The 24,271-nt window shown below is 36.1% G+C and overlaps 1 protein-coding gene and 1 non-coding gene across 2 annotated transcripts in view; one reads left to right on the top strand and one right to left on the bottom strand.

Annotated features, from left to right (window-relative positions):
- Positions 1 to 24,271, top strand: part of LOC140152312 (uncharacterized) — a 128,112-nt gene that overhangs the window by 69,840 nt on the left and 34,001 nt on the right. Inside the window, 13 exon segments of the mRNA XM_072174613.1 lie at positions 1,396 to 1,680; positions 2,321 to 2,563; positions 2,776 to 2,850; positions 3,415 to 3,657; positions 3,830 to 4,087; positions 4,933 to 5,175; positions 5,918 to 6,160; positions 6,469 to 6,583; positions 8,746 to 8,989; positions 20,168 to 20,456; positions 21,571 to 21,693; positions 22,396 to 22,518; positions 23,185 to 23,307. Of these exon segments, the coding sequence (XP_072030714.1) occupies positions 1,396 to 1,680; positions 2,321 to 2,563; positions 2,776 to 2,850; positions 3,415 to 3,657; positions 3,830 to 4,087; positions 4,933 to 5,175; positions 5,918 to 6,160; positions 6,469 to 6,583; positions 8,746 to 8,989; positions 20,168 to 20,456; positions 21,571 to 21,693; positions 22,396 to 22,518; positions 23,185 to 23,307 (2,607 nt within the window).
- On the bottom strand, positions 19,725 to 19,799 carry Trnat-ugu (transfer RNA threonine (anticodon UGU)). Its single transcript has one exon. It is a non-coding gene; the product is annotated as a tRNA-Thr (tRNA).

The following is a 24,271-nucleotide window of genomic DNA, read 5'->3' as shown; positions in this document are numbered from 1 at the left end:
TGACATTCACAAGTTTCCCGCGAAGCGTGTTTACTGGTTTGAAAGACGTGGAAATTCCGTAGGATTTTCCCGAGATTTCCGAAATATGTAGTATAGTATTAGTAACACGGGCTCTGTTGATTTGACCATTCGCGTCTATCACATGACCAGCCCAGTGGGTCAGTTGCCTGACGCAACGTCGCAATAGTTGCATAAAGTAAGTTCCACTATTAGATTTAATTCCCAAACTCTGTTTGAAACTACTGGATGACTAAGAACATTCACTCATAAGTTTTAACACAATTTGAGCAATTTTGAATATTGACCCATATTTAAACGTTGACCTTGGATTAAAAGAATGTGTTTATGAAGTATACGAATTTGCTCTGTTTGACCTCACATTTGATAAAGGGTTCAATCTAATAACTTTAGGCCACTTTTGGCATTCTAATATACGTTTATTCTTCATGTATCACTCTTTTCTATGTCTCTTTTCCATAAGTTTACGTATATGTGACTGGACACTACGAATAAGCCGTAAAGTCGGCAAATTGTATTCTAGGTTACAGTGTAAAATGTGCGTGAAGGTCGTATTCATAGGTACCTCAATTTGATGCGACAAGTATCTCATCAAACACTGTTTAAACCAATCAATAATCCTATTGCTGAAGAGGATAATAAGCTTCTAGCTATTTCTATAGTTTGCTTTGGCTAAATCCTGTTCAAGTGGTGGATAACAAAGCATTGTATTTTGTCTAGGTATTGTACAACCAACAATTAACAATGAGAGGACATTCCTGAGTCTCATTGACTTTGGGGTGATTTGAAATGACCGCCAATTATGACTGTTTGATTTTCATTACCAGAAATGTGGAAAAAAACACATGTAGAACCGAAAAAAGGTACAATTTTGTTGAAGGAACAGAGTTCAACAAACCATAACCCCGCTTCTGGATATCGTTTGAAGTCAAATGATATACCATTTTAAAGCTTATGATATATATTTTCTAAACACGAAATAAAACAAAATTGACGGCTGATTCGTGGTGTCCAGTCACATATGGTAATAGATGGCTTAACAAAAGAGAGAGTATTGTCATAGTTCATATGTGTAAAATATTATGATTTTGCTTTCGTTGGTGGTGTTCAGTGGTTCAGTGGAGTAGAGTTAAGTGATTTTACCAGGATAATTGCATGCCAAGTTCGCGAAAATTGGCAATTTAGCGATAGAATGGGTCAAAATTAGAATAAGTGACCTAAAACTGGGCCAAAGAAAGATGCATGGTACAACTTCTTTTGGTGTTGGTGAATGTTCAGGTATTTCGAGCCAGGAGGGCAAATTCACAACCCTCCGGTCGGTACGCCTCTGATGGTGATAAATCACAGTCCTCTTATTCTCTGCTTCTTATGCTTCAGATACGGAGAAGCCTCGTATATGTGACATTCCTGCTAATATAAGGCGTAGCGCTGCACCAGGTTCGCAATATGCTGTGGTAAATTGGACGCGGCCCACGGCAAAAGACAATTCTGGTTTAGCTAGCCTGACAGAAAGAAGAATGCATCAAGGACTTGGTAGAAGTAAAAGACAGGCTGTAATTATTGATATGGGTTCTTTCCGTATTGGCACCACCATAGTGACCTACACAGCAACAGACCCATCCAACAATGTGGCAACGGCCTCGTTTACCATCACAGTAACAGGTATTTCTGAGTTCATTACGTAATGTCATTTTTTGGTCATATTGATGCGAACGAGACTTTGTAAATATGGATGTGGTGGGTGGGGTGGATGGCCGCGCGGGAGTGGTCGTATGTGTATGTCCGGTCCGTATAATATGACCATTTTGAGAATTCACCACCACGTAAATACATATACATGTATATTAGGCACAACATCTATTTTGGTCCTATAGCGCTATCGGTGCCCGAAAAGCTACCGATGGCACTTTTATCGTACCCTGAACATTTGTACAGTGCATTCGTTTTTTATTTAAATGAAAAACAATAACACTATTCAACTGTTAATTTTTATGCTTTTAGTGATACAATTTAATATGTCTCCAGGGAGTGATGTTAAGAGTCATCGGTACCTAACTGGGAACCGATAGTTCTATAGGACCAAATTGGATGTGGTGCCTTACACAATCCCTAAGAAGTCTTCGTGTGCACCAGACGGGGTGCGTGCGCGGGGATGTGGGGTGGAGGTGTTAGTGAGTATTGTAGCGTTTGTGTGTGGGGGTGCGTGAGTGCTCAGAAAGGGTACTGTTTAATTTGTAGAATAAACGGTTTATATGTTTTTTGTAATACATTCTGCAATTCGTTTCTTTAATTTGAATTACAGATGACGAAAAACCCGTAATTTTCAACACGCCTTCAGATATAATTACGGACACTGATCCTAACCAGCCAACCGCTCTTGTTACATGGACGAGACCCACAGCAACTGATAATTCAATTTCATTTACCCTAAGACCGAGTCATAATCCTGGCACTCCTTTCCCTATTGGTACTACAACTGTGACGTACACTGCAACAGATATTGACAACAATGTGGCTACGACATCATTCACCGTAACTGTGATAGGTATGTATTTCGCCTCCAATTATTTAGCAGAGAGGCCACATGTATATAAATTCTTCAAAATAAGTTTGGGAACTTTCCAAAACGGCTGTACATCAGAAATATTTCAAATCTATTTCCATATTGTTTCATATCAATACAAACATTGTTCTTTCCTGTCAAAAATGACGCCAAATTTGTGACCATAACTTATTCCATGGTTGAGTAACTGTCTTTTACAACTGTGACGTACACTGCAACAGACATTGACAACAATGTGGCTACGACATCATTCACCGTAACTGTGATAGGTATGTATGTTGCCTCAAATTATTAGCAGAGAGGCCACATATGTATATATTCAATATCCAGTGGCATCTTTATCTTGATGCAACATTTGGGGAGAAAATGCAATTGATGATTTTGTTCAATTCTAAGAATTTAAGATATTTGAAATCAAAAGTATACCAATATAAATTATCATGTGAACTTCACAGGAAAAGGTTAATAGGAAAAAACAACTCCAAAACCCCACTTTTTACTCTAAATATCTCAGTTCTCGTCACTTTTCAGAATAACAGCCGGGTTAAACAGAAAAAGAGACTCTATCTAACGATCAATTCTACCATTTGTGCAAAATTGTTGCACGCGACCCAATGTACCTACAAAGTGGCTTCTGCCCTGCCCTAGTTTCCTAATTTTCCTTTACTTCGTTGCGTTAAGGCTTAATGCGGTAGGCTTTCAGCAGCTCGTATAGTAAGAATATATTTCGCTATGAAATTTGCAGCTTTTAGTGTGCGCTATGGTTCAACTAACCTGCTTCTTTACCTTTGTGTTTGTTGACTCAATATGTATCATTTTACTTTGCTAATTAGATGCAGAAGATCCTGTCATTCTGAATACACCTGGGCCAATAACGCAAAGTATTGCCCCTAATCAAACAACTGCAATGGTAACATGGACGCCACCTACAGCAAATGATAATTCGGGCCAAGTTACACTAACATCAAGTCATATTTCAGGAGATTCGTTCCCTGTTGGTGAAAGTACTGTGTCGTATACAGCAAGAGACCCTTTCGATAATATGGCCATGACATCGTTCCCCATAACAGTGACAGGTAGGTCTGTAGATGCACATTATCTTAATACACTTGAGTTCACTCTATGCACTAGTGTAAACAACTGAACTGACTTTTGAACATATGATCCAAGTTCGGAGACCCAGAGATTCCTGGTTCAACTCCTTAAATGTAATTAACCATGTTTCATTGACTTCATATTATCCACCAGTCACAACGCCCCCAGATGCGGAAAATCCTATCGTGCTAGGCACACTTGCTGATATAACTCAGAACACTGACCCTAATCAACCAACTGCTGTCGTGACATGGACGCGACCTACAGCCACGGACAATTCAGGTCGAGTTACTTTGACATCAAGTCACAATCCTGGAGCTAAATTTAATATTGGTGACACTACAGTGACATATACAGCTACGGATCTTTCAAATAACATGGCTACAGTATCTTTTACCATAACAGTAATAGGTATGTCTTAGCTCCACCCAAGTGCCAAAAGTATAATTCTATTTACTCTATTTTCAAAGTTTCCCTATTGTGGTGTTGATATAACATGTACCGTAAAACCCCGTCTACAAGCATATAAAGTGCTTCTGTTGAAAGCTAATTATTCCAGGCGTCATTATTGAGTTTGAACAAATTAATTACAGATCTAAGCATATAAAAACAAGTATTATTGTAAGACCAATCTATTGTATTGGTATATATACGTCTGGTTCGTTAAAGTTAAGCTTTCATAAAAAACCCTATATATGCTTGTAGACGAGGTTTTACGGTATATATATAAACAACAGCTACCATTCGGCTATATTTATTAATACGTATTTATAAATACGCACATGACTCATGGCCACGACATACCAAGACCAGCAAGTGTGACCAAATCCTAATGCGATTGAACACTATACAGAAAAGGATAGGAACTCTTTAGATAAATATCATCAAATTTAAGTATTGATTGAATAGCAAAACTATTGCACATGGGGAGATTCTGAATTTGTAATCAAAAACAACACTTTGAGAGTATTTGCCGGAAACGTTTACAATACAAATATCACAAATGAACAAAAAGTTCAACAAACTTTTACTGCACAGTTTGCGCGACACCCGCTGTGTCGAAGGCCACTTCCAGACTTACTGTCTACAATCTGTGGCAGCGCGGAGGTTGTCACGTGCGTATTTATAAATACGTATTCATAAATACCATCGAAGCATACTGATATAAGTGTATTATAAGTATGTAACAAATTTATTCAGCATTATATGCACTGTTTAGAATTACGTCACGATATTTCTTATATTTTCATCAAAAGACTCGGAGGACCCTGTCTTCGCTGACACACCATCAGACATTGTTCAGCCGACCGACCCTAATGAATCCAGTGCTGTGGTGACGTGGACCCAACCCACAGCAAGTGACAATTCTGGTTCTGTAACAGTGTCGTCTAGACATAATCCCAGGGATTCGTTCCCTATTGGGACAACCACAGTGACGTATACGGCAAGAGATCCTTATTCCAATTCGGCTACAACGTCTTTTACTATTGAAATTATAGGTAGGTTGATTCTTTTTATCTCCTGTCGCCCCATGTGGAAACATACTTGGGTCCTGGTGGGACCAGGCTAAAAATAATCCCAAAGCCAGGCTTAGGGGCTAAAAAGCCTATACGTATGCTGGCTATATGGAAAGAAAAGACAAAACAGAATTGAAGATAAAGAACAAGGAAAGGAAGCCACTCCCAACAAAGCATGCATGCACAATTTTTACTGTTAGAGTTAGTCTTTGGATCAAGAGAGAGAGGATTTCAATCCAATCTTAACTGCCACAAAAGCTTAGCCAGCAAACACAAAATGTTATAAACGTTTTAAACGAGATATTAGTTTAATAACGTCGGGTTAAATATAAAAATCATGAAAACGTTTTTAAAACGTTGTCAAAATGTTATTGTAAAATATTTTTGCAAGCAATTTTGCCAAATATGTCGTCAACGCCTTAATACATTATACCCTTTGTACTACCGATATTTAAATGTTTGCGGCAACCTTTTCTAACCTTTTGCGAATAATATCCAACAGATTCTGTGTTTACTGGGTAAAGACTGATTTTCTTTCTTTCTCTCTCTTTCTTTCTTTCTTTCTTTCTTTCTTTCTTTCTTTCTTTCTTTCTTTCTTTCTTTCTTTTCTTTCTTTCTTTCTTTCTTTCTTTCTTTCTTTCTTTCTTTTCTTTCTTTCTTTCTTTCTTTCTTTCTTTCTTTCTTTCTTTCTTTCTTTCTTTCTTTCGTTCTTTCGTTCTTTCAGATAACGAGAAACCCGTTATCAGTGGTACACCTTCTCACATTTATCGAACAACTGACGCTAATAATGATACCACCGTGGTGAGATGGACACCACCCACAGCAAATGACAATTCTGGTGAAGTGACACTTACATCAAGTCATAAGCCTGGAGATGAGTTTGTTATTGGTGACACCACAGTGACATATACTGCTACGGATCCGTCAAACAACATAGCCGAGACTTCATTTACAGTGACAGTTTCAGGTGACGTTTCATGTTATACATTCTTGCTGTGTACTTAGGCCAAGTAAATAAATTGTATGAATAAATATGTTTCAAACTTCCTGTACCGTATAATAATTATGGTTTCTGCAGTGTTCTAGTAATTTTGACATTTACAAATTTCAAACATGTCCTCAGATGTGACTAATGAGAAAACTATACGAAGCGTTTGCCGCGTTGTTCTCGAAAACGCTTGTCAGTTCTCAATCCCCAACATTATTTGATTGTATAATACTACTGAAAATCTATGCACATTAAACCTTTAACCCAATGAAAATATATCTTTGCAGGTGCTGATAATAATATAACTCTACTCGTAGCAATAGCTTATTTGCTAGGAGCGATTTTTGCAATCATCGTCTTAATTGTATTACCTTCTGTCTTTTGCTATAAAATTTGCACACAGTAAGTCATTTTCATACTTGTTTGTATGTAAATGTTTAAAATATTTAATATAATACAACAACATCCCAAATTTAGTTTAAAAAAAGACAAAACAACCGACGTTTTGGGAGCATAAAAAATCCTTTTAACTGGGTAAAAACAGTTAGGCCTAACACTATAGTCTGTATACCTTCCTCGAGTCAGTAATTTAGATATTGTTATTTATTGTATCTCTAAATGTATTGATGAAAAGTATATAACAGTATATAATTTGCAAATGTTCTAGTGTACAAATCCAAATGTATTTCGGTAAAAAGATCTTAAACATACCTCAATGACGTTTCGTATTACTGCGTAGTACTTTCTCAAATTGACTGAGCAACTCTCACACTCCTCGTCTGTTTCCTGTTGTAACTTGACAACAGGATAACAGTATACATTTTCAAAGGAAATGATGCAATGAATCTAACTAGCATATTCCCATATTCCTGCAAAAATTACTAGTTTTTGAGATAATCTCAAAATTTGATTTTACTTTACTGATTCGAGGAAGGTATACACACTATTGCAACTATCTGCAGTACTAGTTACTTGGTTTTTTTTGCTCCCGAAACGTTGGTTGTTTTGTCTTTTTAAAGACTAAATTTTTTGCATGTTGTTGTACATAATAAAGCCTAAAGAAGGTACGCGTGGCACCAAAAATTTGCTAAAGTATACTGTTTCCCGTCTCCGTTCGTTTTATTAAACAGTTTTTAACATTCATTTTCCTTGGTTGTGAACGCTTCTTGAATCTTTTTTTAGATCCACCCATAGTTCCTTGCTGATCAGTTGGTACTGTTTTAGTTGGTTTTTAGCTCTTGTTTGTATCTAAGCTATGAATACTATTTTCATTTTTTATACTATCAATTGATAATTTAAATTAAGAATACAAAATACCTTTATTTCCATTTGGTCGATATTCTACCCTAAACAATCAAATTAGTGATTTACTCGATTAAAACGATTATGATGTTTTTTGTGAAATGTGCCGAGACCACAAAGCCAGACTAAATGTGTCCACTATTTTACATTGGTATAAATAACATGGCATATAAACATGATATATTAAGGTTTCTCAAAAAATAATAACAATAACACACCGGTAACAAAAGATATGTATATTATAGGGGCAAGGAATCCAGTTACTAGACTGAAATTTTAGGGATTCAAGACAAGTCGTCGGTCGCAACACATAGTGGCGTACGTGCAGGACAAACGCAAAATATATTTCCGAGAAAACGCGTTTGAAGGATATGCTACTAATAACATAGTCAGTACTCCTCCAATATTATCTCTCAGTGGACCGATTACATTTGAAATTGAAGTTAAAGGATTAAACTATTAAACTGTAACTTAAATGGTTAAAAAGGAATAACTTTTACATGATATATCTAGCTCTAAACTTATACGCCACTATGTGAAACGGAAGATTTGGGGATTTCGGCGGATTTTTGAAGCGTAAGTCGCACGTACGCCACTATGTGAAACGGAAGATTTGGAGGTTTCAGCAGGTTTTTGAAGCGTAAGTCGCACGTACGCCACTATGTGAAACGGAAGATTTGGGGTTTTCGGCTGGTTTCTGAAGCGTACGCCACATTATTGACGGATGATGTGCCTAAATGTCATCAAATCCGATTTTCGCCGTTTCACATAATGGCGTATGATGATCGTACGTCAGTTTGTGAAACGGAAGATATTGGATTCTTACGGGATTGTTAACATAAGTCAATTAATTAATTAACGTCATTTATTAATTAAGCATAGTTGAGCTTTCTAACTTGGTATACTTGAAGAACTTGATATATAAAACCGTTGGGCCAAATTTCATAAAATTGACCAAAATCACCGTACGCCACTATGTGTTGCGACCGACGAAGTGGTTCATTATAGATGTTAAGAAATGTGGTACATTCTAGCGGTACCTCTTTTCTTATTATAAATAACGTACCGTTTGTCTTGCGTCACTGAAATTCCAGTGTAGTAACTGGATTTCTTGCCCCTATAATATACATGGCTTTTGTTACCAGTGTGTTATTATTTTTTGAGAAAAATGCAAAAATAGTCACAAATTTATCAAGGGGTGTAGTACCACCTAAAGTGTATCAGAATATTTATAGTTTTTTTGTTTTCATGTTACTTCATAGCAATCAAGTACAATTCCAACCACAGTTTAAGGGATTGGAGAAGTCGCCATATAATTATCCACATCCAACAAACTCACCCCAGCTAACCGATGTCAACAGACCTCCTCCAGGACTTTCCACCGCTGGTAGTTATGGGCATGAAGAGCGTGTGAAAAAGAATCCTCTTAGTCCTACAAAAACACCTCCTCGACGAGTATGGGAAACGAGAAAAGGACTACCGGACTTGCGTACAAGGAAAGGAAAGGTGTGAGAAATAATATGCAACGATATTCGTGGATTATTGATATTTTTGTAATCAATGTTTTCCTATTTCGAGAAATACAGAACCTCAAAGAAGTGCTAGGTGCAATCTTTTCGTTCCTTTCTCAAATTATAAGATATTTGTGATATTTGCTTTACATATTGACTGTAAAATGTTACACTAAAAGTTATTAACTTGACAAACGAAAATTGTGGTAATAAATACACACATTTACCATCTTTCACTTAGGCCAAAACTAGGATGTATAAAATGTGCCAATTTTTGTTTGACATGTATTAATTTATAGTAAAGTGTGGTGAAACCAGTTTTAAAACAAAATTCAAACGCATGAAAGTCAGGGATGGACAGCCTACGGCTCGCGGACCCGCATGTGGTCCGCCGGTGAATTTTGGACGGCCCACGAGACCGTTTGAAGGGAGAGAAAAGGTTAAGTGTCCAGTAAAAGTGTTAGTTTACGTCAAAATGACGTTTAATTTAAAACCGCTAGCTACGAATCAATTTATTACAAGCGGGTCTTTGAAGTAAAATCACCGAAATAATTGACTTGATTGGCCATGTCAACAAGGTTTAAAAAAGACAACGCCATGGATGAAGTTAATGCTTCATAATTTTGCATTGACAAGTAGTAGTAGGAATGCTATTAATTTTGTGTGTGTGGCACAACTAACCGGGTGGGAAATATTGGCAAATACCACCAATGACATACTAGGAAATACTCAAGAATTTTCATGTTGAAAGCTGAATTGAAAAATGTGTGCTAAATGGTCTACATTTAATTCATACTTGTAACAAAGGGCTCAATGGAAATCACATCCTCCGAGTTTCACAATCTTTCACAAAATTATTAAAAATAGAAAGCAGTTTCCGAATAATTAAAGCCATATTGTAACATTTCTATTGAATTAGATTAGTATTTCTTTTCCATAAAATGTTAGCTTTTACTGTCAGATATGTTCCCTTTTAATTTTGAGTCGACCAAGTGAGGTAAAGCAAAGGAATTTACTACTAGCGCCAATGCGTGTTACTCCGGCGGTTGTAATACGATACGATCTATTGATGTGTGTGTACGTGTGTTATGAATACCGCATATATGTTTGACTAATATTTCCATCGTAATTATAAACCGTCTCTTATTAAGACAGTTTATTTTTATCTCTGATTTTGACAAAACAACATCACCTAAAGTCTTGATTTTTGTAGGGTATCTTTATTTACTAAAGTACATTACAATCGTGTAAAAACCATAATTAAAAAAAAATTTTGAGGGCGTCCTCCTCAGCAAATGTTACAATATGGCTTTAATTATTGTTCGATACAGACGTCAAAAAGTTCCAAATTCAAACGTGACTCGAGATCTTACACAGTCCTGGCAGGGGCATGGCACTCCCTCACTTCGAATGTCATGTTCGTAGAATTTTTAGCCAAAAACCAATTTTGCCTATACTTTTGTACTTAGCCAGAATTTCCTAATTTTGCAAGGGTGCGCTCACATTATGACGTCATAGCGATATTGTGTGGAATGTTTGTACTTATTTTGGCATCACTGAATAGAGGAGGTCGGGGGTTTCACCACCTTCGTAGTCCGTGTTACAAAATATGGCTCAGTATTTATTGGATTAAATATACAGGACAGTTATATCAAATTTACAGGGAGGGAGAGCAAGGGAGGTCAACCCCCTTCCATCATTTTCATTGACACCCTAATCGCGTGTGTTATAGCAACATCGACATCAATGTGATGTTTAAATTATTCTGTGCCATACACTGGAACACAGTGACACTAAAAAGAAACAGTACTGAAAAGAAACGGAAACCTATATAGAAAAGGGGACCAATATTGATATAAAATTGGATGGTTTGAACCAAATGCACAAATTTATTGGTCGAACTGTGATTGTTAAAATGAGACGTAGTCGAGTCCATTATTTTAAAACGCATAGCGAAACCAATAAATTTTGCATTGGGTGAAAAACCATCCAATTTTATCATTATCATTATTATGTTTTCAGAATCTTACATTGTAGGCCTATTTTTTTAATATAAATTTGTCTCCAATTTTTATATTTTTTCCAATTTTTCTTGATTGTTTCTGTGGTCAAAATGGACTGATCTTACATGCGTACAGCAGATTTTTGTTTTAAGTGTCTTACGGAATTCCATAAATGTTCGTAACATTTACATCTATGGGATTACGATCAATAGGAGCTAAGTAATAGGTCTACAGCTACACTTCTCGCAGATTTCCTACAAGAAAAAAAATTGGGAAAATAGAAATTGAAGGACCCTCGGTTCTATTCATAATACGTTAAAATTGGCGGTAAAATTCACGGGCATTAGAGTCCTAATGTGTGCTAATATTGGATGCAGAATGCGTCCAATATTTTTTGGCGTTTTAAACTTAAGAGAGGTATAGGAAGCAAGATTCTGGAAACATAATATTGAATAAAAAAAGGAACCAATATTGAATAATTTTGTAGCATATAATTATATTTGAATCAAAAACTATGCAGTTTGATTACATCTTTGTATTGATGCAATTCCAAATTCATGTTTATTTTTATAATCATTATTTATTTTGTATATAACATAATAAAAAAATATACCGGTAATATTGGATGTACCCATATTACTGTCGACCCCAGTAGTGGCGTAGCGTCATAAGGGCAGGGGAGCACATTGTTCACTTTGTTCACAAGCCTAACATAATAGCAGTGATAGAGAAAATAATAAACCATTATATCTTATAACCAACATGTAGCCAACTGTTCTTACTGTCTACGACTCTATATGCGAAGGTTTGGAATTGCTTGGTTTTTGTTTAGCAGGTTTTGCTAATGTCAACAATCATCAGGCATTTTTGCTTTTAGTTGCACCACTCCATCTGTTTTTGCTGTGTTTTTAAGATGATGGAAATAAAAATGAGTGTAGCTGTGGTCTAAGACCACGGACACAGCCGTGTTGTGACCCCTTAAAGCCACCCCTTAATGACCTTGGACACCGAAATCTATGAAAACTCCATAGATATTGGTTATGTGTGCACGTGGAATCACTCTGCCATGTTATTTGTAGAAAGGGCATTTTGAAGAGTTTTTTTTGTCTCGGACCGGAAATGACCCCCTAAATACATTTGACCCCAAATTAAAAAAATACCACGTGTACACTGGGTAACATCAATTCATGTATGAATATATCGTCACTGTCACAGCTATGTTTTTCTTGGCTGGAAAAAAAATTTGGAAGGTATTTCCCTATTGACCTTTGACCTCAAATCTGCGTATGTTTCATAGACACAGGGTAATATAGCAATGCAGGTGTTTCGTTTTATACCGGAAGTGACCCCTTAATGACCGTTGACCCCAAATAAAAATACTACATATACATTGGGTAAACACAATTCATGTGTGAACATACCGTCACTGGCCTATGTTTTTCTTAGCAAATTTCTTAGGTATTTGGTTTTAGACCGGATGTAACCCCTTAATGACCTTTGACCTCAACTCTGTGTATGATTTACAGACACTGGATAGTAACAATGCATGCGTGCAAGTGGTGTTACTGTGATTTGTGGGAGAAGTAGCATTTTGAGTTGACATCACTTTTTGAACCGTTAACTCTGTGACCCCTACGTGACCTTTGACCCCACGAGTTTCGTGTGACATGTATGGACATGGTCAGTGATAGTTGTGACCAAGTTAGGTCAAAATCGGTGTTAAGCATGTGAGTGCTAGAGCAAATGTAAAGGTCGACAGAAGAAGAAGATTCTGTAAGAAAAAAACAAATGCCCCGGCAAATGCACGGTGGCTGTGCCGGTGATAATGAGCCTCTTGTTGCATTATGTCACGTAAACAGCTTTCGGTGGAATATGGGCTAAGTACGGAAGTTGTGAACTTGACATTCACAATGGTACTAGACTAGTAGAGGGTGCATAGATTATGTTATGAAAAAGACCTTTATATTTGTTAACATTTACCATTAACTTAAATTATTTTCAAAAATCTACATGTAACATTACTGTTTTTTGGGCCACCCGGTATATTTACGAAATAATTAAGATCCTGTGTCATATACTGGGGTATTCAAAAAGGTGGCTTTGTTACATTTTGATGTGCAGCTTGGATTTCAAAACACTATCTCTTGAGTATTCCTTCCCTTAGAAGATTCAATTAGGTCTTAAATTGAGGCTAATTTATTCTATATTACTAATGTTTTTATCCTGTTTTAAAATATTTTTAAATTTTTTTCTTATGACGTTTGGCATGAAATGTGCCAAGGGTGGCTGAGGATTAGGGGGAGGAGGATTAGGGGGAGGGATTCATATCGTAAAATTGATTTAAAACCTCATTAAAAATTTGAATCTAGTAAAAAAATGTCTAAATGAGCTCCCAGACATCTAAACCAAATAAATAAATACAAAAGTTCATTTAAAAGACCAATACTTGCTCAGAATGATTGTAAATGTGGCAAAAAGAGGTGGGGTTACATCCTCCCTATTTTGTGATTATTTTTGCCCGCACTCTCTCATTTTTTAACCGATTTCCGTAAAAAAGGTGTCAAAATGCTCAGGAGGATGAACCACTTCAAATTAGATGTGTAGGTTAAATGTTTGAACCATTTCATTTTTTTACTATGTAACACAAAGGTACCCCAGGTTTTGACACAGGACCTTAACGGACTTTGGGTCGAAGCATTAATCACTTCTGTTCCCCGATAATTTCGTCATAGATCTTTGGATTAATTCAAATGGTATTTGTAGGTAACACATACCAAACGAAAAAACTGAGGAATGAAAATTACTGTCTGGGTATACATTGAATGATTTTTTTAGCATCATTCAACTTTTGCACATTTATCTCTTCTACCGTCTCCAAAAACCACCATACCATCGGAAACTCTCTTTTTTCAAGGCTTTCGATGCCATTGACCATAAAATCCTAATTAGGGGCGGCTTTAAAAATTCGATCCGGCGGTAGACCGGCGGTTACTGGCGGTTGAACCATGTTCAATTGTTTAGAAACAGCTCCAATCGGATGGAACCGGCGCGGCGGGCAACCGGTGGTTGAGTGGTTGTCATTATCATGATAATGGGGTCCGATTTCTATAGTTAAATGTCTCAAAATAATGCTCGTGGTGATACAACAACCCAGCAAACACAAAAACGTTTTAAAAACATTTTTAATAGGTTATATTTTGGCTTTTGCTTTAGGTAAAAACGTTTTAATAACATTAAAATGTCGGGTTATATAAAGGTCATGAAAACGTTTTAAAACGTTTTATATGAAAACACACTACATCAATATTTTTAAAATGTTTTCAAAATTTTATTGTAAACTTTTTTTGTAAATATTTTATGTCAAATATTTTGTCAACAGTTAAATAACATTATGTTAAATATTTGCACCCAGCAACCACAGAAATGTTCTTAAAATGTTTTTTTCAAAACGTTTTAATAACATTTAAATGTCGGGTTATATAAAGGTCATGAAAACGTTTTTAAAACGTTATTCCAAATATTTTGGGCAAACATTTTTCGCAAAATATTTTTTCAACCCCAAAATAACATTTTGTTTAGAATGTTTTGTATCAAGTTTTCAAAAATGTCTTTAGAATGTTATTAAAACGTTTTTATACCCTTTTTATACCCGACATTTAAACGTTTTCTGTAAAACATTTTGTGTTTGCTGGGCTGTAGATTATCAAAAAATGTTATGAAAATGTTTTATACCCTTAATGTACCCTTTATATAACCCGACATTTAAACGTTTTCTGACAACCTTTTATAACCTTTTGCGAATGACGTCGAAAACGTTTTGTGTTTGCTGGGAAGTACAATGGGAACAATGGGACTCAGCGCTATACACCTTGGTCTGGGGCGGACATTTTATAAATGAATTTAGAAGAGCAGTATAACGACACCACTTGCATTACATTCCAGATGTTAAATCTACGTCATATGCAACATTTTAGGAACAATGAATGGGGCGGTTTTTTAGGGTCATTTTTCTATAATTTGTCTTTACATGTAGCCCTGTGGAAAGAGTGGCCGTTGAGGGCGCTATAACCCCCATTTTAGTAACAAAAATGTGATTTTTAAAAAATTTAGAAAAAATGACCCGTGGTAATTTTCTAACATTTTCAGAGTATGTAGTATGAACATGTAGAAATATAATCAAGTAGTTGCCTACTCGTACTTAGGTGTATACCAATACTGATAAATTTCGCAAAGAGGGAGGGCCGGGGGATACTTGAGACTGACAGACTGAACAAGTGAGAGTGGGAGGGGGCGAGGGAGAAAGAGAGCAGAGGGAGAGACGGAAAAACTAGAGAAGAACTCGAGAGGTGAGAGAAGGGACCGGGGAGTCATGGGAGTGGGTGGAGAGACTGATTCGGAGAGGGGAAAAGGAGGCGAAATAGAGAGATATACATTGTACGAGGGAAGGGCGACACTGCGGCCCTGTACAGGCCCGTAGCCAGGATTTATTGGGGTGCGACCGGCTCATAAGCGGACCTTCTGTGATTTAAGGGCTTATTTTCAACGTTCTTACAAAAAAAAAGTGGACTTTGTCATTCTGATTGGCATTTGTCACATTAATGTGAGCCAATTTAACACCATCAAAGACGAGAGGGGCACTAGACCACTAAAAACATCGGTGTTCCATAATCTTTTCTTACCCAGCCGTTATTGACACAGGCATCCACCTCTATTGAAATAAGCTGATTGGTACTTCAAGCTTACCAATGAATTCAAGTTACAGATCAACTCACTTAATCCCTTGCGTTTTCGTTTCTGAAACAATAGACTTACGAACACTGAAAAGATAAAAAGACCCTTATTCTATGGAACACATTGCACAGTTTTTCAGTTCAGTGGTTTAGAGAAAGTAGTAAATGACCATTCACACTCCGCTATATAGACGAATCCAACGAGCCAAGTGATGGTCAGAATTTAATCGGCCATTACTGGGTCCCGTCTGCACCAAACTGGTGTTGTTACTGCCCAAATGGGTGGATTAAATCCGCATAAAATCAATGTTGAATTGTGTTGTGTTGTAAACTTTCATCATTTTTGGTCTGCGTGTAACACGGGTGATGGAATGCAGTTTAATACCCCCGCCAAGACCACATCATTTCACATTTTGGATGAGATATACCTAGGGGGACCTAGCTATGGCTGCCATTGAGGTGTAGGAATGCGTGAAATTGGATTCGTCTATACAGTGACACTCAGCACAGGGTTGCTCACTATCCATACGGCCTTTCCGCCCTGGGACCGTGTGTATGCGAGTTGCTGGTTTACAATAATATGAGTACGCCCAAGCCTAGCAATAACGGAACTAAAATCATATTGTTAAATTAATCAACTCTAAACTTGGCAAATAACCGGGGCAAAATGAGGTTTACATAAAAAACACGGATCACGAGAGCAACAACCATGGAAGAACTGTTACTTTTACTTCTTGCTTTGAATTTTCAAGTTCTTAAGGTAAGCTTGATAAACGTTTTCTTTGTTTTGTGTCTTGTGAACACTAATTATTAAACAAAAACAGAGAGAGAGACTAAAAACATTGCAAGGAAGAGCAGAGGCCCGACCGGAGGTACCGCTTTAAGTATTGCGATATTGGAGCTACAATCCAGGAAAAAAAGGTTGGCACACTTTGCCTGTCTTTTCATGCTTTTGGTATATCTCTTCCCCCGCTCCCCCAATTCAATGTTGGACCAAGCCATGTTGTCAACAGGTCCGTGAGACCCTCCAACATTGAAAGATAGGGAGTGGGGAAGGGTGAGATATAGGGGGGGGATCTGTACTTCACATATATTGCATGCATGTTTCACTCGCCCCTCCAATTTTGATACGGCACGCATTTCCATTGTTTAGTGCAAGTGTGCCAACTATTTTTTTCTTGGATTGTAGCTTTATGGACTGTACATCCAGAACATCACAGGCCAAATCAAATAAATGGTGCCATACTCCAAAAATACACACCCGGATATAAGTTTTATTTCTTAAAATATATTTATTATATAATATCTACCACTTTTTTTTTATTAAATTAAAAATAATATTATTTTTCTTCAAAATAATTGGAAGGACATACGCTGGTACATGTATATGTGTGGCATAATTTACTTTCTCAAGTGCAAAAAGACTATTTCAACTTTGAATGTAGTGTTTAAATTTGTAATTTGATTTCATTTCGTAGCCTACCCCTCTCCCATATACATCGGTGACGTAGCCATGGGGGTCAAGGGGTGGCTGTGACATCTTGCCTCCCTTTGGGTACTGTCCGCCGTGATTTTTAGATTTTATGCATTGTTACCCATTTTTTTACCATTTTCGTCAAATTTTTCTACCTTGAAATTCCCCTTCTGAGCTATATATATTGTTATTAGGATATTTACAAACAGTAATTGTTTCAAGCAACATCAACAGTGCGTTTATTGCTGCTCAAAAAAATCCGGCGCAACAAAGTTGTACTTCATGTATATTGTTTGAAAAGTTATATGATTGTCCTGGCTACGGAATTTTTCAGCCTTTGTTCTTTATTATATTGGTTTTGTACTACTCTTACTCTGTATTACATTGTCTGTCGCACGAAATCGACGAAACGTTTAAACACGTTGTATTTACGTGCACTTTGGCATACTGTTAATATCATGACCGTGTTCCAGCTAATTAAGTTGGGCACGTGTAGAACAAGCTCGCTCTGAAAGAAATCAAGGTTCAAATGGTACATAAAGAATATCATTTCACGATCATTTCAATTAATGTTTTTCACCGTATCGGATTGGGCTCTTCTTCTGCTTTTATTTTTATTTCCCCTTTTTCTTATTTTTTTAATTTAATTTCTTCTTCTCCTCCTCCTCCTTCTCCAGTGGCGTGCGCAGCACATTGAAAGTGGGGGGCAGGTTGTTCAGTTTCCCCGAATGGAGTCTGATTACCAGCAAATTTTGACGTTTTCCCCCCGAATCCCCCGAATGACCAACAAAAGTGGAGGGGAATGGCCGCCCCCCCTTGCGCACGCCACTGTCCTTCTCCGTCACCTTATGCATATTTTTACCACCGTATAAGCGGGTGTATAAAGAAGAGGAAGTTAAATGGCAAAATCAACAAAAAGAAATATGTGCGTGAATAAAACGAGATAACAATCGTGAGAGCAGTAGCAATATCCCAAATCTAAGAGTTGACCCAAACTCTAAGTCATTTCTTACAGCTATGTAAAGATTTTGTTATTTTATATTTTATCGGACACCAAATTTGGCAAAACGCAAATACCGGTATGTTGATTATTTGTGTCTGGTCCCTTTTCTACCAAAACCAGGACAAACTCGCCAGATTACTATTAGAGCTACAATCCAATAAACATGACAAATAGAAATAGAAAACAAAAAAATTTATGAAGGAAAATATTGTTTTTTGAAGGTCAAAAGTGACTCTTGTATTACAAGATTTTAAGTTTAGCTGGTAAAAATTGAATTGTGCTACTTTGTTCGGGTTGCGAGGGAACAGATATGGTTTTCGAAAAATTGTTCCTTAATATTTGCACAAATTTAATAAGCAAAATTAAACTTGTTAAATCTATAATAGTCCATGCTATTTTTCCTGAAATCCAATACCTATTGTTCTGATCATGTTTTGTACAGGTTACCATTTGAATAATTCATATTTACATGTTCTTTGTGATAAAGAAATAAAAAGAAATAAAAAGGAAGAATCAGTGAAGTAATACTTATTAATTTTGCTGCCAGTATATCATAGGTGACTCGGCGAGCAGATGATAACGAAACGCAATTAATCTGAAATTCTGTAACATGAATGAACTTCAGGTGTTGTGTAGACTTCTCCGTAGTCCACTTGCCCAATTTGCACACTCTGGCTATTTTATTTATTGCATCATAAAACTCTAATTTGTATTAATTTGTGTGCAATTGATAGATTTTCACATCTGATCTTTTCAGTCACCGTACTCCCTCTGTTTGTTAGCTTCCCAAGGATTATTTACTCGGGCTTTCGCGAATAAACTAGTAGTTTCCAAAATCAGAATTGTTCAGCATTAAAGTAAGCCATTATGCAAGATATGTTGCATTCAATAACATAAGTATACTTTACTTTTACTGTCACTAATTATATAAACTCTTTATGACCATTTTACTATTAATTATACACATCAGTATAATTTTGAGTTCCCACAGGATGCGTTCATCGTGATTAATAATAACATATTTTTATTTATCAAAATTCGACTGTGGCATAGTCTAGGTGTTGTGTGACGAATCCAATTCAGCAACTTCTCATATCACATGCCTGGTACCAATACCTTCATAACAGCCAACAATTCATGTCATTTAGTACAAATTGCTGATTTAACATGATGTTTTAACCTAATTATATTTAGGGCTTATTTGAGATATGACATCACATGACATCAAAGAGTCGTCTTGTTTATTTGTGGCACGTGACACGATCAGATTCAATACGGTATCAGGTTAAATGCGTCAACTATGCCCGGGCAACTTTAAAAATAATTAAGCTATTGTCATTTGCCCTCATTAAGCAAGATCTGAAGAGAATGTGTAATAATGCTTAAAACGATTTTGACAAATTGTTTTTGTTCCAAAGTAAGTATTTAGGCATTTAGTACTTGAATAATAGTTTACATTTTCTTGAAATGGAAACACAACATGTATAAGCAGATAAACAAGAGTTATCACTCCGGACATACTTACCTGTGCTGGGACTTGAACCCCAGACCTCTCGCTTACAGGGCGAGCGCTCTAACCACTGAGCTACATAGAATATCCCTCATTCATTTTTACATGAGTCACAAACTTTTTGAAAGAGAAAAATACTCGGCCTCTTTTACATCACAGCTCATCACCATTATTTGATGTAGGAAAATTACCACAGATCTTACTTTTTCACCGGCACCCACTGAGCTGCTATTTTTCTATATTTGTCGCTTATTTATTGTTATACAATAATGATCATCAATGAATTTCTCAATATTTTATGATTTAGGATATATTATTTACTCATAGCCAAACGCACGAGCATTGTACAACAGCTACTTACTTATTCATGAGCCTCATGTAAATACATGGTTTTAAGAAAGGCGATTGTCACTGGCGTATTGCCTGTATTCTCAGCTTTTCGAATTTGTGTAGGTTTCAGACGCCGGCATTGTTCCGATTCCTTGCGATGACTGTCAACTATTTACTACAGTATTTCATTTTGACGACACGGTAGACACATCTATCTATGATGCCACACAGTTGAGTACATATGAGTGCACTTTCACCTTGAGTCCTCTTGGTGAATCGATATATTTTGCTACATATCGATATCATCAATCTTCTGTTGACGGTGGTGTAGCCTTTGCCGTCCCAGGTGGTGTGTTGCCTCCTCCTTCATCATGCTTTATATGTCCGTGTTCCGGGGCTACTTGTACTTTAGGTAAGTATAATCTGAAAAGAAAAAAAGCAAGGTACACCAACTTGATGTGGGGAAACAAGTAAAATGCAGACTAGACAGTATGCAGGGGTATAAGAAGTAGGAAAAGTTCGATAGCCAAAAATTACTAGTTCCAAGGCTCACAGAAGTGATAACTTGCAAAAACAACAAGGATCAATGGGAATACAATGGAAAATATCAATGTTTAATCATTTGCCATAAAATGTGTATTATATCGTGAATCTAAAAAAATCTAAATTATTTTATATCAGAAGGACATTCCTTGTATTCGTTATTATTAAAATAACGCTTGAATAAAAGTTTTAAATGCATTAACTAATAATATAAACAGTCATATAAACATCATACCGTTTGTTTTTTTATCACGTAATGCACAATTTTGTGTCCACCAAAAAGTGCTTATTCCTGACAAGAAATAGACTTTTAATGGTCCATATTTCGTACATTTTGTACAGATATTAATGAATGTACTTCGGACACTGATAACTGTGACACAAATGCTGCTTGCACCAATACCGTTGGTTCCTTCACATGCGAATGTAATGTCGGTTACAGTGGAAATGGAGTAACATGCCAAGGTTAGTCTGTAATTTTGAATATGAGATGGGCGACTGAAATCACGTAACGCTAATATAAACAAGCATTACTAAAATTTGAATAGATTTTATGATTGACAAATCCAAAAATACTTTCGTCATCTTGGCTGATGGCTTCTTCAGAATGACCATTGGGATCTACTTTTCCCGCGGGATTGAACGCTGCTTCCGACAGAGAAATTGACTAATTTCGAAAAATATCTCGTTTGATATATTTTTATACAGATATTAATGAATGTACTTCGGATACTGATAACTGTCACCAAAATGGTGTTTGCACCAATACCGACGGTTCCTTCACATGCGCTTGTAATACCGGCTACAATGGAGATGGAATAACATGCACTGGTTAGTCTATTTTGAAATGTATCCCCATTCTATTTTTGATCTACATCGCGTATTTAATCATTTTATACACCAGAAAAGTGTTAATTGTTCACAGATATTGACTTTTAATAATCTATTTCGAAAAATGTCTTGTTTGATACATTTCTATACAGATATTAATGAATGTTCTTCGGATGCTGATAACTGTGACCAAAATGCTGCTTGCACCAATACCGATGGTTCTTTCACATGCGCTTGTAATACCGGCTACAATGGAGATGGAATAACATGCACTGGTTAGTCTATTTTGTAATGTATCCCCATTCTATTTTTGATCTACATCGCGTATTTAATCATTTTATACACCAGAAAAGTGTTAATTGTTCACAGATATTGACTTTTAATAATCTATTTCGAAAAATGTCTTGTTTGATACATTTTTATACAGATATTAATGAATGTACTTCGGGTTCTGATAACTGTGACCAAAATGCTGCTTGCACCAATACCGATGGTTCTTTCACATGCGCTTGTAATACCGGCTACAATGGAGATGGAATAACATGCACTGGTTAGTCTATTTTGTAATATATCCCTATTCTATTTTTGATCTACATCGCGTATTTAATCATTTTATACACCAGAAAAATATTAATTGTTCACAGATATTGACCATTAATAATCAATTTCGAAAAATGTCTTGTTTGATACATTTTTATACAGATGTTAATGAATGTACTTCGGATGCTGATAACTGTGACCAAAATGCTGCTTGCACCAATACCGCTGGTTCCTTCACATGCGCTTGTAATACCGGCTATAGTGGAGATGGAATAACATGCACTGGTTAGTCTATTTTGTAATGTATCCCCATTCTATTTTTGATCTACATCGCGTATTTAATCATTTTATACACCAGAAAAATGTTAATTGTTCACAGATATTGACCATTAATAATCAATTTCGAAAAATGTCTTGTTTGATACATTTTTATACAGATATTAATGAATGTACTTCGGATGCTGATAACTGTGACCAAAATGCTGCTTGCACCAATACCGATGGTTCTTTCACATGCGCTTGTAATACCGGCTACAATGGAGATGGAATAACATGCACTGGTTAGTCTATTTTGAGATGTATCACCATTCAATTTAAACAAAAATATTTGTTACCTATACGCTAGTCAAACTAGACTAAAATTGACTATTAATAGTCTATTTCGAAAAATATCTCGTTTGATACATTTTATACAGATATTAATGAATGTACTTCGGATGCTGATAACTGTGACCAAAATGCTGCTTGCACCAATACCGATGGTTCTTTCACATGCGCTTGTAATACCGGCTACAATGGAGATGGAATAACATGCAATGGTTAGTCTATTTTGTAATATATCCCTATTCTATTTTTGATCTACATCGCGTATTTAATCATTTTATACACCAGAAAAGTGTTAATTGTTCACAGATATTGACTTTTAATAATCTATTTCGAAAAATATCTTTTTGATACATTTTATACAGATATTAATGAATGTACTTCGGATGCTGATAACTGTGACCAAAATGCTGTTTGCACCAATACCGATGGTTCCTTCACATGCGCTTGTAATACCGGCTACAATGGAGATGGAATAACATGCACTGGTTAGTCTATTTTGAGATGTATCGCCATTCAATTTAAACAAAAATATTTGTTACCTATACGCTAGTCAAACTAGACTAAAATTGACTATTAATAGTCTATTTCGAAAAATATCTCGTTTGATACATTTTATACAGATATTAATGAATGTACTTCGGATGCTGATAACTGTGACCAAAATGCTGCTTGCACCAATACCGAAGGTTCCTTCACATGCGCTTGTAATACCGGCTATAGTGGAGATGGAATAACATGCACTGGTTAGTCTATTTTGAGATGTATCGCCATTCAATTAAAACAAAAATATTTGTTACCTATACGCTAGTCAAACTAGACTAAAATTGACTATTAATAGTCTATTTCGAAAAATATCTCGTTTGATACATTTTATACAGATATTAATGAATGTACTTCGGATGTTGATAACTGTGATCAAAATGCTGCTTGCACCAATACCGAAGGTTCCTTCACATGCGCTTGTAATACCGGCTATAGTGGAGATGGAATAACATGCACTGGTTAGTCTATTTTGAGATGTATCGCCATTCAATTTAAACAAAAATATTTGTTACCTATACGCTAGTCAAACTAGACTAAAATTGACTATTAATAGTCTATTTCGAAAAATATCTCGTTTGATACATTTTATACAGATATTAATGAATGTACTTCGGATGCTGATAACTGTGACCAAAATGCTGTTTGCACCAATACCGATGGTTCCTTCACATGCGCGTGTAATACCGGCTACAATGGAGATGGAATAACATGCACTGGTTAGTCTATTTTGTAATGTATCGCCATTCAATTTAAACAAAAATAATTGTTACCAATACGCCAGTCAAACTAGACTAAAATTGACTATTAATAGTCTATTTCGAAAAATATCTCGTTTGATACATTTTATACAGATATTAATGAATGTAGTTCGGATGCTGATAACTGTCACCAAAATGCTGTTTGCACCAATACCGATGGTTCCTTCACATGCGCATGTAATACCGGCTACAATGGAGATGGAATAACATGCACTGGTTAGTCTATTTTGTAATGTATCCCCATTCTATTTTTGATCTACATCGCGTATTTAATCATTTTATACACCAGAAAAGTGTTAATTGTTCACAGATATTGACTATTAATTATCTATTTCGAAAAATGTCTTGTTTGATACATTTTTATATAGATATTAATGAATGTACTTCGGATGCTGATAACTGTGAC

Source organism: Amphiura filiformis, chromosome 5 (assembly GCF_039555335.1).
Source record: "Amphiura filiformis chromosome 5, Afil_fr2py, whole genome shotgun sequence".
Taxonomy (NCBI): domain Eukaryota; kingdom Metazoa; phylum Echinodermata; class Ophiuroidea; order Amphilepidida; family Amphiuridae; genus Amphiura; species Amphiura filiformis.
This window is presented reverse-complemented; position numbering and strand designations above follow the sequence as displayed.